We start from the raw sequence: 20092 nt of genomic DNA, 5'->3' as shown, positions 1-20092 counted from the left end.
GCTTTCCTACAAAAATCTAATCCATTGATGTGGAAAAATGGGTTATGCTGTTCTGTAATCACTGCTTGATCTCATTCCTGCACGCCCAGTTTGGGAAACGCCTTTGGTTTGTCACCAGCAGAGAGGCCAGCAAGAGAGAATGAGCAGATCAAATCAGAGAAAGAATGAAGGCAACTTAGTCTTGTGTTCAATTATTAAAATATCTTTTCAAATAAAAGTCAAACCTTATTTATACAAAGACCCAAATGCAGAGAAACTTAATTAATCTTATTCCAAGAACTGAAATTCTCCTGTGTCGACAATAGTTTCCCTTAAAGAAATTATATAAGATTTTTAAATCATTACAGAATCCTATTTCACTAAAGTCCCCACATCTTGTTCTCGGAATTCCAACAGGATTTGTTTGTGATACTATACAACTTTGATAAAACTCCCCTAACAGTTCAGTGGGTTAATTCAGTGAGTAGCTGATCGATACAAACCAAGAATATCCTCGGTTTGGTCATCAAGCTGTGCTGAGTTCTCCAGCCTAAGCTGGGTGGGGGTTACAGTGCAATCATTGCGCTCAGAATCCTAGTTAGCGAGGGGGCAATTGGCCAGGAATCCTGCTCCTGATTGCTAACCAGCAATTGAAAGTGCATATGTATGATCATCTAAGGCCATGTTTGGACTAGGCTGTGATACCCCATGATCAAATAACCTACTGACACATCGATAATAATGAGCAAGGATCTGTTGCATGTGGAGTCATAATCCAGTAAAGAGTCAATACCTTCAGGAGTGGAGAGGACAAAAATAGAAGGAAAAAATATTCGATTAAAATCCGGTGGCTATAGGTGCCTGGATGTTGGAGCTTATCAGTTGAGAAGTATATACATTATGGTTAATATCTTTGCTTAATTTGGTGATACAAGCCATAAGATAAATAAAACTAAGGAAAGCCATTTGGTTCAACCTCCCAGTAAGACTTTACAATTCAAGCATCTAATTGGGGTAAATTTGCATCTTTCGCGCTCCCGGTGCAGAACTGCCCCTCCTAATTTGGTATCATCTAATGATTTCACCTATTTTTATTTAATTTTCTGAATACAAATAATGAATGTAAATTAGAAACAATAGGGCTCCAACCCTGATCCAGGGTCACCCAATCAGTACCTCCCCCCACCCCGACATAACTCCTGGAATGTTTTCTGCTCTTAAGCCAATTTCTTATTCATTCCCAAATTTTATTCTGAATCCCCACGTGTTAACTAGTAATCTTTCATGCCGAACTTTAATCAAATACTTTTTGGAAGTTAAGGTAACCACATCATAGAGCTTTATTCAGTCACTTCCTCAAACGAATTGGTCAGGCATGGTCTTCGTTACTTTGCACTGAATTCGATAATGACAGAAAGAATCCCTAGAATAAACCTAAAGCAAACTAAATCAAGCTTAAAACTAAATATGACAAAGTATATATCAAGAGTTATGCAATATGATAGAATGTATAATACATAATGGGACATATTAGGTCATATAATCTGGCATAACAGGGTATTGTTAATGTTCTATGTTCTTACTTTCAAGCAAAATCATAATAAAAGTAATACTTTCTAAATATTAATGATATAGTAGGTATAATGCTTGTGTCCTTAGGGATATAAAGGGATGCTTTTGGCACATGGAAAAGTGGATTAGGACATAGGAGTATTATGAAGGTATCTGAGGGATATAATAAAAATGATGAATAGTACCTGCTGCTTTTTTGCCTGATTCCATTCTCACCTTTTGGTTGCTGGTGACATATCCTTCCTGACTCCAGATGGAGATGGCAGAGAGCCACTTCCCTTCTTTGGTAGTACAGTTCCATTGTTAACTGTAGGCCTTAATGGCAGGGCTTGCACTAAGGGTCTTGCTGCAAAGCAAGCAAACAACATATTACTACCGTCTATAGAGTAAACATTTCTCATGTTTTTGTAGTAAATGAAATCAAATCTCCAGAATGCAAGGCTTGTAACTTTTTCATCTGCTTTTATTTAGGTGATTAATACTCTGAGTAGGAAAGTTACTTTGCTATATTGTTCGAAACTGTTGGTTCTGTTTTACAAAAACATACAGCCTTGAAATTAAGTGGAGGGATAACCAATGCAAATGCTTAATTTGCTTGGGTGAAATTCCTCTCTCCGCTATTTTAGTGGAGGCAATACCCACTTTAAAATAAATGGGATAATGTCATTGCCAATATAATAGAGACTGGAATTTGAGATGGACGCTTTAAGCACTTGTAAGCTTTCATACCTATTATTATCCCAGAGTGTAATTTCAGAGCTCACTTTCTTAAAAGTTCATGAGCAAAGGAAGGAGAGTTACCACAAAAAAATGTTCTTTGATGTTCTATGTTCTTACTTTCAAGCAAAATCATAATAAAAGTAATACTTTCTAAATATTAATCTAAATTTCTTGACGTTGTGGTTTATTTCTCCTAAAAGAAACACAAACAAGCAAGTATTTAACCCAAGATTACACATTGCTTTACTTTTCTCATTTACCATGGAAAGATTGAGAAATCTAAAGTGGTGATTGTCTGAGCTGTGAGCATTATTGCATTATTTCAAGGTAAAAGTTATTAATTAATTTTTCTCAGGTTTTAGATAACATTCAAGAAACACACATTGCTGAGATAGTCATGAAGAACCAAGATGACTAGATGGACATATTGGTCAGAATTCAGCTTTAGTTCAACAATTAAGTAAGGATAAGTTCTACAAAATAGCAGAAGATACTGTAAATGAGTTATTTCTGAATCAGGAGTGATAACATCAGGGCTTGCATTAATATCATTGGATGATGCATGAAACGGACAAAATTAAGTCAGCAGTTTAGGTAAAACTCAAGTTCTAAACCAAGCTTGTGCAGCATGGATACCCCATATGGATGAAACATATTCCAAACATCCTGTCCAGTAACATTAGCAGCCTCAACAGGACCAGTAAAAACAATCGCCCTATAAAACCTTTAAGAAACAGGCTTACATGCAGTTCATTCCAACCATGATAATTTTTCAATATTTGTTAGCAATGGTAGCAAATATAGAGTTAAGAGAAATTGGATTTTTCCTTTATGCCTTTTCTTCTACCATTGGCAAACCTGCTTTGAAATTTTTCCTTAAACAATAGCAAAGGCAGACTCATTTGTAATATATACTTGTAAAAAACTAGGTATAGTGGTGTAATTCTTAAACTATATAGAAAATGGTCTGCTGAATCACTTTGGCTGTTCAAGACAATTATTAAGCCTTTGTAAGTGTGCAGAACTTGGGTTAATACTTTTGATGACTGAATGAAAAAAAGTGAGTTGAATGGGCAAGGGTCAACTCTCTAAATTAATAATGATTTGTGGAGAATCTCCAAATGCATTGTGCATGGTAAGCCAGATAAGAATAAGAACTTTGTATCAGTTTTTACTGCAGAGGACACTAATAATATTCCAACAGTGGATAGTCAAGGGGCTATAGGGGGGGGAGGAACTTAACACAATCACAATCACTAAGGAGGTGGTACTCAGTAAGATAATGGGACTAAAGGCAGATAAATCCCCTAGACCTGATGGCTTGCATCCTACGGTCTTAAGAGAAGTAGCGGCAGGGATTGTGGATGCATTGGTTGTAATTTACCAAAATTCCCTGGATTCTGGGGAGGTCCCAGCAGATTGGAAAACTGCAAATGTAACACCCCTATTTAAAAAAGGAGGCAGACAAAAAGTAGGAAACTGTAAACCAGTTAGCCTAACATCTGTGGTTGGGAAAATGTTGGAGTCCATTATTAAAGAAGTAGTAGCAGGACATTTGGAAAAGCAAAATTCGGTCAGGCAGAGTCAGCATGGATTTATGAAGGGGAAGTCATGTTTGATAAATTTGCTGGAGTTCTTTGAGGATGTAACGAACAGGGTGGATAAAGGGGAACCAGTGGATATAGTGTATTTGGACTTCCAGAAGGCATTTGACAAGGTGCCACACAAAAGGTTACTGCACAAGATAAAAGTTCACGGGGATGGGGGTAATATATTAGCATGGATAGAGGATTGGCTAACTAACAGAAAAGAGCGTCAGGATAAATGGTTCATTCTCTGCATGGCAACCAGTAACTAGTGGGTTGCCACAGGGATCAGTGCTGGGACCCCAACTATTTATAATCTGTATTAACGACTTGGAAGAAGGGACTGAGTGTAACGTAGCCAAGTTTGCTGACGATAAAAGATGGGAGGAAAAGTAATGTGTGAGGAGGACACAAAAAATCTGCAAAATGACATAGACGGGCTAAGTGAGTGGGCAAACATTTGGCAGATGGGGTATAATGTTGGAAAGTGTGAGGCCATGTACTTTAGCAGAAAAAAAATCACATTATTTAAATGGAGAAAGATTGCAAAGTGCTGCAGTACAGTGGGACCTGGGAGTACTTGTGCATGAAACACAAAAGGATACTATGCAGGTACAGCAAGTGATCAGGATGGCCAATGGAATCTTGGCCTTTATTGCAAAGGGGATGGAGTATAAAAGCAGGGAAGTCTTGCTACAGCTATACAGGCCACATCTGGAATACTGCGTGCAGTTTTGGTTTCCATATTTATGAAAGGATATACTTGCTTTGGAGGCAGTTCAGAGAAGGTTCACTAGGTTGATTCCGAAGACTTATGTTGACTTATGGGGAAAGGTTGAGTAGATTGGGCCTCTACTCATTAGAATTCAGAACAGTAAGAGGTAATCTTATCGAAATGTATTAGATTATGAGGTGGCTTGACAAGGTGGATGCAGAGAGGATGTTTCCACTGATGGTGGAGACTAGAACTAGAGGGCATGATCTTAGAATAAGGGCCATCCATTTAAAACAGAGATGAGGTGAAATTTCTTCTCTGAGGTTTGTAAATCTGTGGAATTCGCTGCCTCAGTGAGCTGTGGAAGCTGGGACATTGAATAAATTTAAGACAGAAATAGACAGTTTATTAAACGATAAAGGGATAAGAGGTTATGGGGAGCGGCGGGGAAGTGGAGCTGAGTCCATGATCAGATCAGCCATGATCTTATTGAATGGTGGAACAGCCTCGAGGGGCCGTATGGCCTACTCCTGTTCCTATTTCTTATGTTCTTATATAAGAACAGAATTATGCCATGTACTTTGCAATGTATTACTCTGCTTCTAAGATGGAACTTTATGTAACCTTGTCTGTACTTTTGAAGCCACAGGTATGCAAATAGGCATACTCTGATGTCTAACTCATGTTAGATACATCTTCAGGTCTGTTAGAAGGTAATCGTTTCCTGCAGATTAGAATTTGCCTCTATTTCCTTGGGTCCTTGCAAAGCTCAGAAATCCAGCGAGAAATTACTGTTTTTCTTTCTCTTTTCTCACACGTTTTTGTTCCAGATTGTTTTGCATTGGAAACAAAGTGTGAAACCTTGTTTAATGTCGGAAATGTCATGACATGCACAAGATGCAAGACTTTAATATATGTCAGTATATCCATATATATTTATTGTGAGTATTAAAAAGAGCGGCGAACGGAGGCCCCTGCAGCAGTGTGGCGACCCCGGCCTGCGAGAGACTATCAGCAGCAGGTCGGGGCCATAAAAGGAGCGGCGAGCAATGGCCATGGACAGTGTGGCGGCCCCTGGAGCAGCGTGGCGGTGTACCACTGTAAGGTACAGCGCGAGCTGATGCAGGAGGGCGACAGCAGCGAAGCGGGATGTCATCAAGGTCCAGGTCGGTGATTGGAGTGTGGGCAGGTGCAACAGGATCGGCGAGGTCGGGGCGAGGGAGCGGCGAGAGAATGTAGAGCGATGTAATCGGGACTCGGGAGAGGCGTGAGTTCGGGGCCAGAAAAGGTGAGGGCCCAGTGCAAGCACGGGCCTGCCCACGCTGCGATATGTGTGCACGCTCGGTCTGTTTCCTGGAGTGTATTAGGGAAGGTTTTCTCGACCAATATGTCGAGGAACCAAACAGGGAGCTGGCCATCCTAGACTGGGTGATGTGTAATGAGAAAGGCCTAATTAGCAATCTTGTTGTGCGAGACCCCTTGGGGAAGAGTGATCATAACTTGGTAGAATTCTTTATTAGGATGAAGAGTGACACAGTTAATTCAGAAACTAGGGTCCTGAACTTAAGGAAAGGTGACTTCGATGGTTTGAGGTGTGAATTGGCTAGAGTAGACTGGCAAATGATACTTAAAGGGTTGACGGTGGATAGGCAATGGCAAACATTTAAAGATCACATGGATGAACTTCAGCAATTGTACATCCCTGTCTGGAGTAAAAATAAAACGGAGGAGGTGGCTCAACCGTGGCTAACAAGGGAAATTAAGGATAGTGTTAAATCCAAGGAGGAGCCATATAAATTGGCTAGAAAAAGCAGCAAACCTGAGGACTGGGAGAAATTTAGAATTCAGCAGAGGAGGACAAAGGGTTTAATTAAGAGGGGGAAATAGAGTACGAGAAAGATTGCTGGGAACATAAAAACTGACTGCAATAGCTTCTGTAGATATGTGAAGATAAAAAGATTAGTGAAGACAAACGTAGGTCCCTTGCAGTCGGATTCAGGTGAATTTATAATGGGGAACAAAGAAATGGCAGACCAATTGAACAAATATTTTGGTTCTGTCTTCACGAAGGAAGATACAAATAACCTTCCGAAAGTACTAGGGAACCGAGGGTCTCGTGAGAAGGAGGAACTGAAGGATATCCTTATTAGGCGGGAAATTGTGTTAGGGAAATTGATGGGATTGAAGGCCGATAAATCCCCAGGGCCTGATAGTCTGCATCCCAGAGTACTTAAGGAAGTGGCCCTAGATATAGTGGATGCATTGGTGATCATTTTCCAACAGTCTATCGACTCGGGATCAGTTCCTATGGACTGGAGGGTAGCTAATGTAACACCACTTTTTAAAAAGGGAGAGAGAGAGAAAGCGGGTAATTATAGATTGGTTAGCCTGACATCAGTGGTGGGGAAAATGTTGGAATCAATTATTAAGGATGAAATAGCAGCGCATTTGGAAAGCAGTGACAGGATCGGTCCAAGTCAGCATGGATTTTTGATGGGGAAATCATGCTTGACAAATCTTCTGGAATTTTTTGAGGATGTAACTAGTAGAGTGGACAAGGGAGAACCAGTGGATGTGGTGTATTTAGACTTTCAAAAGGCTTTTGACAAGGTCCCACACAAGAGATTGGTGTGCAAAATCAAAGCACATGGTATTGGGGGTAATATACTGACGTGGATAGAGAACTGGTTTGCAGACAGGAAGCAAAGAGTCGGGATAAACGGGTCCTTTTAAGAATGGCAGGCAGTGATTAGTGGAGTGCCGCAGGGCTCAGTGCTGGGACCCCAGCTATTTACAATATACATTAATGATTTAGATGAAGAAATTGAGTGTAATATCTCCAAGTTTGCAGATGACACTAAACTGGGTGGCGGTGTGAGCTGTGAGGGGGATGCTAAGAGACTGCAGGGTGACTTGGACAGGTTAGGTGAGTGGGCAAATGCATGGCAGATGCAGTATAATGTGGATAAATGTGAGGTTATCCACTTTGGGGGCAAAAACGCGAAGACAGAATATTATCTGAATGATGGCAGATTAGGAAAAGGGGAGGTGCAACGAGACCTGGGTGTCATGGTTCATCAGTCATTGAAAGTTGGCATACAGGTGAAGCAGGCGGTAAAGAAGGCAAATGATATGTTGACCTTCATAGCTAGGGGATTTGAGTATAGGAGCAGGGAGGTCTTACTGCAGTTGTACAGGGCCTTGGTGAGGCCTCATCTGGAATATTGTGTTCAATTTTGGTGTCCTAATCTGAGTAAGGACGTTCTTGCTATTGAGGGAGGGAAGCGAAGGTTCACCAGACTGATTCCTGGGATGGCCGGACTGACATATGAGAAGAGACTGGATCAACTGGGCCTTTATACATTGGAGTTTAGAAGGATGAGAGGGGATCTCATAGAAACATATAAGATTCTGAAGGGACGGGACAGGTTAGATGTGGGTAGATTGTTCCCGATGTTGGGGAAGTCCAGAACTGGGGGACACAGTCTTAGGATAAGGAGTAGGCCATTTAGGATTGCGATGAGGAGAAACTTCTTCCCTCAGAGTTATTAACCTGTGGAATTCCCTGCCGCAGAGAGTTGTTGATGCCAGTTCATTGGATATATTCAAGAGGGAGTTAGATATGGCCCTTACAGCTAAAGGGATCAAGGGGTATGGAGAGAAAGCAGGAAAGTGGTACTGAGGGAATGATCAGCCACGATCTTATCGAATGGTGGTGCAGGCTCGAAGGGCCGAATGGTCTACTCCTGCACTATTTTCTATGTTTCTATGTTTCTATGTGCAGCAGAGCTGGTCTCCAGTCATCTTGGTTAATCCTTGCTACTGGACCAAGACCTAGCTCTGTCAAGCCCGTGTATTGGCTGGTGTGCAACGGCTACCACATGTTTTAAAAATCCATGCCCAGGCATCTTCTACCCTTCAAGATGTCGTTCGGGACCTGGAATATTAGGTCCTTCATTGAAACACCTGTGAACTCATCCCTTTTTGGCATGGAAGCAAGTCATCCTCGATACGAGGGACTGCCCATGATGATTTATTGTGTGCACACGTGGTACAAAGGCACTTCGTTCATTTTTAAGTTATGAAATTTAGCAGGAAAATTAAAGGATGACAGAGTAAAAAGTACCACGGTGGTGTTATCTTATGAAAGCAGAATACATGGCATCAAATTTCTCTCTTTGCTACTTTAACAGAAATGTTAACCTGTTTATTTTACCAGCTCTGTTAAAATAGCAGGGAGAGGAATTTGATACATCCGCAGTAAGCGTTCACACGATTTATACTGTCAACAGTAATTTCTACCTTAATATGTTTGTTTTTTTATGATCTCACTTTTAAGAACAAAGCCTGTACTTTCCACTGCCAGCGACCCATTGTGGTGGTGGCAGTCAGGTAGCAGCAAAGAGGCAGGAATTGCAACTACTGATTTAGTTTCTAAGGGCTGGGGGACCAGGGATGTAGTAAATGTCCACCTCAAAAAAACAGCACTTCATTTAAGTATTTACTTGGGGGCTGTCCATCCTATATATCATTTTCTGCCATTCTGGTATGTAAGATGTCAGATATAAATCACAGCTCTATGAAATAGATAGCCACGGTTGCTCGGCAGTGGTAAGTAAAACAAAGGTCACGAAAAGGACACCGTAACATTAAGTGTATTTCATCCATTTTTTAAATCCTTTTTCTGAATGTTTTTTTTTCCCTCTGCTAGCACTTAGAGCTTTTGAGACAATTTTTGTAAAGGAATTTCTGCCCCAGCAGCATTACTAGCAGCAATGGGAATCCCGTATCTGGGATGCTTGAGAGGACCAACAAAGGCATGTCAAGCAGGTCAGGCTGACCAAGAGGTGCACTTATCTGCAGACTGAGGTAAATATGCTTTACTTTGGCAGAAAATTGGCGCATGAGAAGGCTTTTCTTCGCAAAGAAAGCTGGGGGAGCAGAACCAATGGTATTGCTAAGATATATGAATACCTGACTAATTTTATTTTTGGATGTTGCCTCAGAAGCAATCACAATGTGTGGTGTTTTCAGTGGCATTGCATTGAAGCAGGCTTGTGATCAACAGCAAATATGCCCTGATTGGCTGGACCTACCAAGTTGTCACCAACCATAGCTGCAGGCTCTGGTACATCTACTTGGAAATGACCGTGGGGAACTGTCTTTACAGGGTTTGAGTCATTAAAGAACCAGTTGTAGAACTGTGCTATTTGCTGGAAGGACTCATGCTGCTACCATACAGAACAGGGTCGGCACATCCAGTGAGAGTCATGGTTAGCTGTGGTCTGGAACATGGTTCGATTTCCTTGCAGTTATTCTGAGGAGATTGTGCGGTGGAGTGTCACAGACAGCCACCTATCTCACAAGCCCCTCTTACAACAACTTGTATTTATATAGCACCTTTAATATAGTCAAACGGGAGTATTATGCACTCAAAACTTGACACCGAGCCGCAGAAGTAGAAATTAGTGCAGGTGAGCAAAAGCTTGGTCAAAGAGGTATGTTTTAAGGAGTGTCTTGAAGGAGGAAAGACAAGTAGAGAGGCAGAGAAATTTAGGCAGGGAGTTCCAGGGCTTGGGGCCTAGGCAACAAAAGGCACAGCCACCAATGGTTGAGCAATTATAAACAGGAATGCTCAGGAGGGCAGAATAATAGGAGCGCAGATATCGCGGGGGGTTGTGGGACTGGAGAAGATTACAGAGACTGCAATATCTCCCTTATAGCAGCCACAAAACAGGGAATTGAATGCTGCGTTGTTGTATCAAAAAAAGATTTACAATAATTGTCATGTATGTACTTTTGGGATCACTAGCCACTAGATGGCGTCACTGTTGGAGCCCATTGGGCTGCACACACGTGTGTGGAGCCCATTGGGCTGCACACACGTGTGTGCAGCCCAAGCATAAACGGCCAGCCATTTTGTATATTAGTCACTTTGGGCCTTAATAAAGCAGAGCCAAGGTTATACCTCTTGGAGTTAAACAGTACTCAGTCTAACAGTTATTGCTTACACAACATTTGGCGACGAGGCAACAAGAACCTTTGCATGCAAAAATGAGCACAATTGGATTGTTGGAGCAATTTGTGGAAGGAGAAGATTGGGCAGACTTTGTGAGCCATTTGAGCTGGTTCTTCATGGCCAACAAAATGGAGGAGGTCGGCGACGCAGATCGGCTTGCGGTCCAAAAATTTATGGTCTGATAATGTGAGTCCAACAGAGAAGACGTATGAAGAATTGTGTACACTGGTACAGGACCACCTTAAGCCAGATGAAGGCATCATCATCTCGAGATACAGATTTTACACGCATGTTCGCTCAGAGGGCCAGAATGCGGCGGAATTCGTTGCCGACCTGAGACGCCGAGCGAGACCGTGTAAGTTCAGGGCTGTGTTGGAAGACATGCTGTGGGATTTCTTTCTACTCAGCATCAACCACGAGGTAATCCTGCATAAACTATTGGCAGTGGAGACATTGGACTTGAACAGGGTCATCACGATCGCTCAGTCATGCATGACGACGGACAGAAGTCTAAAGCAGATATCAGTGAAAAATCGAAACTCACAAGTACTGTAAATATGATTGATTCAGCATTCAGCAGAGTGGACATGGAAGGGCCTACCGACTGCGTACACGAAACCTGTGGCTGCCCAAAGTCCGCCAGCGGGATTGCATCCGATTTCTCCGTGTTAGCGTTATGGGGAAAATCACCGGCACCAGCAGTGCCGATTTAAGCAATATAGTTGCAAAGGCTGTCTGAGAGTGGGACATCTCCAGCGCAAGTGTCCGCAGATGAGCAAGCGTGCTGTGACACACAACATAGAGGATGATGGACAGACTAGCGCGGATCCGGATACACAATCCGAGATACCAGAGAAGGAAGTGTATGGAATGTACTCGTTCCTAACTAAAAGTAAACCGATAATGATCAACGTGAAATTTAAAGGGGTGCCGGTATCGATGGAACTGGACATGGGAGCAAGTCAATTGATAATGAGCCAGAGGGCATTCGACAAGCTGTGGGATAATAAGACTGTGAGGCCCAGGCTGAGTCCAGTCAATGCCAAGTTGCGCACGTACACCAAAGAACTCATAACGGTGATTGGCAGTGTCACAATTAAAGTGTCGTATGACGGTGCAGTTCAACGAGTTACCACTATGGATTGTCCCAGGCAATGGCCCAATGCTGTTCGGCAGGAACTGGCTTGAAAAAAATCAGCTGCGATTGGAACGACATCAAGGCGGTGTCGTCGGAGAAAGAATCATGTGCCTAAGTACTAAGCAAGTTCCCCTCGCTGCTCGAACCAGGCATCGGCAACTTCACGGGAGCCAAGGTGCAGATCCACGTGGACTCGGATGCAAGACCCGTCCATCATAAAGCTCAGGCAGTTCCGTATATGATGAGGGAGAAGGTCGAAATCGAACTGGACAGACTCCAGCGTGAAGGGTTGAATTTAATGAATGGGCCAGCTCCATTGTTCCTGTGCTGAAAAGTGATGGCACAGTCAGAATCTGTGGAGACTACAAGGCTACGATCAACAAGGTTTCGAAACAGGATCAGTACCCGTTACCGAAGGCTGATGACTTGTTTGCAACACTAGCTGGGGGGAAATCGTTCACCAAACTGGACTTGACGTCGGCCTACATGACACAGGAGCTGGTCGAGACGTCGAAGAGAATTACGTGCATTAACACGCATAAAGGACTGTTTATTTATCACAGGTGCCCTTTTGGAATTCGCTCGGCTGCAGCAATATTTCAGAGGAACATGGAGAGTCTACTGAAGTCCATTCCCAGAACTGTTGTGTTCCAAGATGACATCCTGATCACAGGTCGTGACACTGAGGAACATCTGAACAACCTGGAAGATGTTCTACATCATCTGGACAAAGTGGGACTCAGACTGAAACACTCGAAATGTGTCTTCATGGCACCAGAGGTCAAATTCCTGGGGAGGAAAATTGCTGCTGACGGCATCAGGCCCACGGACGCGAAAACCAATGCCATCAAGAATGCACCCAAGCCGCAGAATGTGATGGAGCTGCGTTCGTTCCTGGGTCTACTCAACTACTTCAGTAACTTCATACCTAAATTGAGCACCTTATTAGAACCACTGCACATGCTGTTAAGAAAAGGCAACAACTGGGTGTGGGTTGTGTCTCAAGACAGACCTTTTAAGAAAGCCACTAATCTGCTTTGCTCTAACATGCTGCTGGTACATTATGACCCATGTAAATGTTTAGTATTGGCCTGTGATGCTTCGTCATATAGATTGCATACTCCAACAAGCTAATGAGTCAGGTAAACTTCAACCGGTTGTGTATGCTTCAAAAAGTTTGTCTAAAGCGGAAAGAGGCTTCAGCATGGCAGAGGAAGAAGCTCTAGCTTGTGTGTATGGGGTTAAAAAGATGCATCAGTCCCTGTTTGGTCTTCGGTTTGAACTGGAGACAGATCAGAAGCCGCTCATTTCACTGTTCTCTGAAAACAAAGGTATCAATACCAATGCTTCATCCCGCATCCAGAGATGGGCGCTGACATTATCCACTTATGATTATGTCATTCGTCATAGACCTGGCACCGAGAATTGTGCCAATGCTTTGAGTTGTTGCCCACACCAGAGGTGGAAATGCCACAACCAGTGGACCTATTGTTAGTTATGGATGCTTTTGAGAGTGAAGGAACCCTGTCACAGCTCAAGGAACCCTGTCACGACACCAAGGAACCCCTGTCACGGCTCAACAAATTAAGACTTGGAACAGCCAGGATCCGATTTTATTGGTGGTGAAGAGTTGCATTCTCAAAGGTGATTGGTCTGCCATATCCAAGCAAATGTGTGAGGAGACCAAACCTTACATTCATCGCAAAGACGAACTGTCTGTTCAGTCGGATTGTATACTGTGGGGCAATCGTGTTGTTATGCCCAAGAAAGAGAGAGAGAAATTTGTACGTGAGCTACATAGCACACATCTCGGCATTGTAATGATGAAAGCCATCACCAGGTCTCATGTATGGTGGCCGGGAATTGACTCTGAGCTCGAATCATGTGTGCATCAGTGCAACACTTTCATGCAGCTCAGCAAAGCAACAGCGGAATCACCGCTGAGTCTGTGGTCGTGGCCATCCAAACCATGGTCCAGGATCCACATAGACTTTGCAGGTCCCTTTCCTGGGGAAGAAGTTTTTAGTTGTGGTGGATGCATATTTGAAGTGGATAGAGTGTATAAACATGTCATCTAGCACAACCACAGCTACCATTGAGAATCTCAGTGTCATGTTCACAACATACGGTCTGCCTGACATCATTGTTAGCGACAACAGATCATGCTTCACCAATCAGAACTTTCAAGAGTTCATGAAACTCAATGGTATCAAACATGTAAGGTCAGCACCATTCAAACCTGCATCCAATGGGCAAGCAGAACATGCTGTCCAAATCATAAAGCAGAGTATGAAGCGAGTAACCCAAGGCTCACTGCAGACCTGGCTGTCATGCATACTGCTTAGTTACAGGACAAGACCACACTCGCTTACCGGGGTCTCGCCTGCTGAACTAATGATGAAGAGAGGTCTTAAGACCAAGCTATCTCTTGTACACCCTGACTTGAATAATCATGTTGAATATGGAAGACAAAGTCAGCAAGGGTATCACGATCGCGCAGCTGTGTCACGCAATATTTCTGTAAATCCTGTCTATGTTCTGAATTATGGTCAGGGTCCCAAGTGGATCGCTGGTACTGTCATGGCCAAGGAGGGCAATAGAGTATTTATTGTCAAGCTCAAAAATGGGCAAACATGCAGGAAACATATGGATCAGGCAGAGCTACGGCACACAGACAAACCGGAACAGTGGGAGGAAGAGACAATTGACGACCAACCAACCTAGCCCCAGTCATCAGAGGACTCAGTGGTCATCAGTGAATCGGGACTTTCGATCACTGACATGTTCAATGAAAATGGACTTTCAATCCCTAACATGGCCATTGCCACTCCCACCAGGTCAGCCACCCAGCCACCATTCACAACAGACTCTGAACACTCACTCAAGGCTGGAATTGAACTGAGACGTTCAACCCAGGAGTGTAAAACATCGGACCGTCTCAATTTATAAAAGACTGTGTTAATATTTCAGAGGGGGGTAGTGTCTTGTATGTACTTTTGGGATCACTAGCCACTAGATGGCGTCACTGTTGGAGGCCATTGGGCTGCACGCACGTGTGTGCAGCCCAAGTATAAAAGGCTAGCCATTTTGTATATTAGTCACTTTGGGCCTTAATAAAGCAGAACCAAGGTTAAACCTCTTGGAGTTAAACAGTACTCAGTCTAACAGTTATTGCATACACAACAATAATGATACCAGAAACCTATCAAAAAGCTTGAACAGACTGGGGCTCTTTTCTCTAGAAAAGAGTCGTGACCTGATAGAAGTCTTTAAGATTAAGAAAGGGTTTGATAGGGTAAACATAGAGAAAATGTTTCCACTTACAGGTGAGACCAGAACTAGGGGTCATAAATATATGATAATCACTAATAAAACCAATAGGGAATTTAGGAAAAACTTTTTTACCCAGAGAGTGGTTAGGAATGTGGAACTCGCTACCACAAGGAGTAGCTGAGACGAATAGCATAGATGCATTTAAGGGAAAGCAAGATAAACACATGAGGGAGAAAGGAATGCAAGAATATGTTAATGGTGTTAGATGACAAAGAGTGGGAGGAGGCTCGTGAGGAGCATAAACACTGGAATGGAGCTTTTGGGCCGAATGGTCTGTCCGTGCTGTCCATATGTAATACCTGTACTATGTAATATCACTTGTCTGCACAACTCATGCTTGCTCCTTGGGTTGCCTTTCCCATCATTTCTGTCTGTCACTTCTTAGCCTCTCCCTCATCAGCCGAGGTAAAATTTGCTTTTTGGTCGCGATGTCTACTGATCGTTTCCAAAGGCTTTCAGAATTTCTGTCCTCCAAACCGACGTTTCCTTTTAAGTTTTTTCAAGCCTTTAAAAGTAAATCACATGGAATTTTCTTGTCCAAATCTGCAGCAGGAACTATGCAAATTAACTAATCCTTGAAAATTGGATACAAACAGCACACTGCCATTTCAGTCTGACTAAAACCTGCCAATTGCAATTCTAAATTATGCCAATTTCAGGTTTGAATATCATCCGCACTGAAATACCAGCCCTGTAAGAATTAAAACCATGACTTTCTACACAACCATTCCCTGCGATAGCTTTCTATATTATTTTCTTTGTGCTTTTGGTCCTTGACATCACAGCCAGGAACAAACATGCTTGCAAACAGGCCTTTGAAGTTCTTCAATATCCTCTGGCTCGTTGTCTTATCAAGCACATTAATTAAAATAATGGCATTACGGCTTGTTAAGGGTTTGCCATTTACCAGGGGAAGCCATTCTCCCTCAGCACAGGATCAATGTGTGCCTTTTGAAAATCTTCTTTGCTTGTGTGTTAGTTGCTAATTCAGAGCAAAGAAATCAGCAGTGCTGATGAGTGATGGCTGCTTGCCAGGACTCCTCTGGAGTGAACATGCTGCTGCAGTGTCGTCAGAAATAGAACAGTGAGGACCATTCAGAACAAGCCGTTTGGCAAGTGGGCTCGAACCCTAATCAGACAAACTTATTCATTTGTTTGGAATCATAAATATTGTGATTCAACCACTAATAATTTTCCAAATAAAACATTTAGAGCTGGATTTTCGGCTTTTGTGATTTTGGGGCGTTAATGGCAGCAGGGCTGTCCTGATGCTGCCTGGAAAAAGTTTGCATCCTCGTCTGAAAAATTCGACAAAAAAAATGTTCGGTGATCGGGGGTGCAAAATCAAGTGGTACACAAGGAAGTTTTTCCACCCTTGCTGAAAATCCTGTTTCAAAATAAAGTTTCAACATTTCTGCGTACGCAGACGGGTTTAAATTTTCCTGGGCACAGGCGCTACTTCAGAGAGCAGCGATTTCCTTCGTGCATGCGCAGATGACCCGGCCCACTTGCAACACAGTGGGAGAGATGGCACAGCAAGAGGGCAGGCAGCGTGCTAGGCGATTCTCTCCAGCAGCTGCTGAGGCCTTAGTACATGCCATTGAGAGGAGGTGGCCTGCACTTCATCTGGTTGGGTGAAGGAGGCCCATGCCCAGCATCTTTAGGACAATTTGGAGGGAGATTGCCCAGGAGTTGTCAACGGCAGACATGGTGGCCTGAACTGGCACACAATGCCGCAAGAAGTTCAACGACCTCACGAGAGTTGTCAGGGTGAGTACCCTTCACATTTGCCATGCTTGCAAGATCACTGTCTCACACAATGTTAAGTCTTTGATGCAGCTGACCCTTCTCTGTGTTACAGGCCATGGTGGGGGTTGTTGAATCCAGCAGAAAGCTGGAGGCTCACTTCTCCAGCCATTCCCTCTGCATATAGGATGCACCTACCCTCTTGTCCCCTAATCACTGTCAACACTCCTCGCACTCCACTCCCACTGTTGATAGGCATTATGTAAAAATCGCCCTGAGCCACTATGCTACCTGCCTTTCACCTCCTCCCACTCTGTAAAACCTCAGAAAACAGCCACACAGATTGAACTGAACACATTTCCACATCTGCATAGTGACAGATATTGAACTATGGAAGGCACCTGTGGCACAAGAGGAGGTGGACCCTTACTGAACCCTTCTTCTTGCTCTTATTTTGGGCCGAGCTCTCCCATAATAGGAGGGAGCAATGTCAGCCGGACAGCCGGAGCTTCTGGAGCTCACAGAAGTGGAGCAGCGAGTGTCGGCCCTCATGGGCATCCCAGTGGCCAGGGGCGATGCCGAGCCCCCTTCAGGCAGTGACGGTATGTGAATGGCACTTGCGACTGATATGACTTCCTTGACCCCTAATATCAAGCGGCCTAGCCCCTTTACATATACATGTCCAATGCCACCTTCCTGTTCTCACCCTGCCCCCTCCCCTGCTGCTAACCACGCATCTGTTGTTTTGTGCTTAGAGATGACTACCCAGAAACGCACCAGCCTTCCCATGAGCCATGAACATCTGGCCACGGGGCAGTGATGAGGGAGGGGATGATAGTCTGCTCCCTAAGCGTCAGAGCCCATCTGTCGCAAAGTCTGGGGACACAACATTAGGGGACGAAGGCAACTTCGAGGAGTTTGAAGACTCTGAGGCTCCTGGCCCCAGTGACCTACAGCAACACCGAGCAGGAGGGGAAGTTTGTAGGCCAGCTCCCCGGAGGGTGAGTCGGCACAGTGGTCCTGCTCAAGAACAAACAGATGTGGACCTGGACTTGGTGGCAATGACCAGGGAGAACACAGAAATGCATCGTGAGCTCATGGGTATATTGGCTCAGGTCCCCCAGAGCATAGACACACTTGCTGTGAGTGTGGCAGAGGCCACCTCATGCATTGTCTGTGTATCTGAGGATTCCAGTGAGCCTATCCTTGGTCACTCCTGCAGCAACAGTGTTCCAGAGTGCGTGGCGCATGCCAGGGCGAGGTTGCAGCAGTGATCACATTGCATGCACAAGCTACGCTCCAGCTTGGTGATGTCATGCGATCGCTGACTGCTGCCATCCTCTCTGTGTTCCCCACTATCCAAGTGATGTTGCTGAAGCAGGCTAGCAAGTTGTGGTCACACATCATGCTCTGATGCTGGGAACTAGCCACGTATTAGTGTCAGTGTTTTCCAGGAAATGGAAGGTGCTGTCCTTCCTCAGGATGACCGCATTCCAGCTCCCACCACTGACTCTCTCACCATACACCTTATGCGGTCCACACCTGAGCCACCAGAAAAGACTGCTGCCGCCGATGCTGAGGTGCTACAGTCCACAGCCGGATCTTCCAGGGCCAGAGCTGGTCCAGGGCATCATCCTAGGCCATCTGCACTTGCTGGCCCACCAAGACAGCAGCGCTCAAGCAGCCCTGCTGTAAGCACTGAGACCTTATTGAGGATGAGCAGCAGGCATGGGAGGGGGATGAAGGGAAGGAGGGGGAGAAGCTCGGGGCAAGTCGTCCCCTTAGCGGGTGTGAGAATGTTGTGGAGATGCCCTCATGTATTGTGATGAAGCATGTAAGTAGTTCAGTTGAAGTGATCTAATGCATTGTTCTTGAATGCCTTGCAGCATAACGCTGTTTATTGAATGGTTTTGTTTTGTTGGGGAGAACGGGACTATTTCTTACTTTGTTGGAGTAAATTGTCATTTTGACCGTTTGCCTTTGGTGTTGTGTGTATCATTCCAAAGTTCACTGGAGATGTGCCTTTATGGTGGCACATAGCATGGCCAGTACTAGCTGCATCCCTCAGCTTTCTCCATTCAAGCAAACCGGTCCATTATGAGCTGCCGATGTGCAGCTCTTAAACATAGAAACATAGAAACATAGAAAATAGGTGCAGGAGTAGGCCATTCGACCCTTCTAGCCCGCACCGCCATTCAATGAGTTCATGGCTGAACATTAAACTTCAGTACCCCATTCCTGCTTTCTCGCCATACCCCTTGATCCCCCTAGCAGTAAGGACCTCATCTAACTCCTTTTTGAATATATTTAGTGAATTGGCCTCAACAACTTTCTGTGGTAGAGAATTCCACAGGTTCACCACTCTCTGGGTGAAGAAGTTCCTCCGCATCTCGGTCCTAAATGGCTTACCCCTTATCCTTAGACTGTGACCCCTGGTTCTGGACTTCCCCAACATTGGGAACATTCTTCCTGCATCTAACCTGTCTAAGCCCGTCAGAATTTTATATGTTTCTATGAGGTCCCCTCTCATTCTTCTGAACTCCAGTGAATACAAGCCCAGTTGATCCAGTCTTTCTTGATAGGTCAGTCCCGCCATCCCGGGAATCAGTCTGGTGAACCTTCGCTGCACTCCCTCAATAGCAAGAATGTCCTTCCTCAGGTTAGGAGACCAAAACTGTACACAATACTCCAGGTGTGGCCTCACCAATGCCCTGTACAACTGTAGCAACACCTCCCTGCCCCTGTACTCAAATCCCCTTGCTATGAAGGCCAACATGCCATTTGCTTTCTTAACCGCCTGCTGCACCTGCATGCCAACCTTCAATAACTGATGTACCATGACACCCAGGTCTCTTTGCACCTCCCCTTTTCCTAATCTGTCACCATTCAGATAATAGTCTGTCTCTCTGTTTTTACCACCAAAGTGGATAACCTCACATTTATCCACATTATACTTCATCTGCCATGCATTTGCCCACTCACCTAACCTATCCAAGTCGCTCTGCAGCCTCACAGCATCCTCCTCGCAGCTCACACTGCCACCCAACTTAGTGTCATCCGCAAATTTGGAGATACTACATTTAATCCCCTCATCTAAATCATTAATGTACAATGTAAACAGCTGGGGCCCCAGCACAGAACCTTGCGGTACCCCACTAGTCATTGCCTGCCATTCTGAAAAGTACCCATTTACTCCTACTCTTTGCTTCCTGTCTGACAACCAGTTCTCAATCCATGTCAGTACACTACCCCCAATCCCATGTGCTCTAACTTTGCACATCAAT

General features: G+C 44.2%; 1 protein-coding gene across 8 annotated transcripts in view; it reads right to left on the bottom strand.

Annotated features, from left to right (window-relative positions):
• The window catches only part of eml1 (EMAP like 1), a 315675-nt gene that overhangs the window by 76324 nt on the left and 219259 nt on the right, over nt 1-20092 (bottom strand). For all 8 annotated transcript variants that reach the window (XM_070879355.1, XM_070879349.1, XM_070879351.1 and 5 more), the window contains one exon: nt 1768-1897. In XM_070879355.1, coding sequence (XP_070735456.1) covers nt 1768-1897 — 130 coding nt within the window. The remainder of the gene's footprint in view (nt 1-1767; nt 1898-20092) is intronic.

This window comes from Pristiophorus japonicus, chromosome 4, assembly GCF_044704955.1.
Source record: "Pristiophorus japonicus isolate sPriJap1 chromosome 4, sPriJap1.hap1, whole genome shotgun sequence".
Taxonomy (NCBI): domain Eukaryota; kingdom Metazoa; phylum Chordata; class Chondrichthyes; family Pristiophoridae; genus Pristiophorus; species Pristiophorus japonicus.
This window is presented reverse-complemented; position numbering and strand designations above follow the sequence as displayed.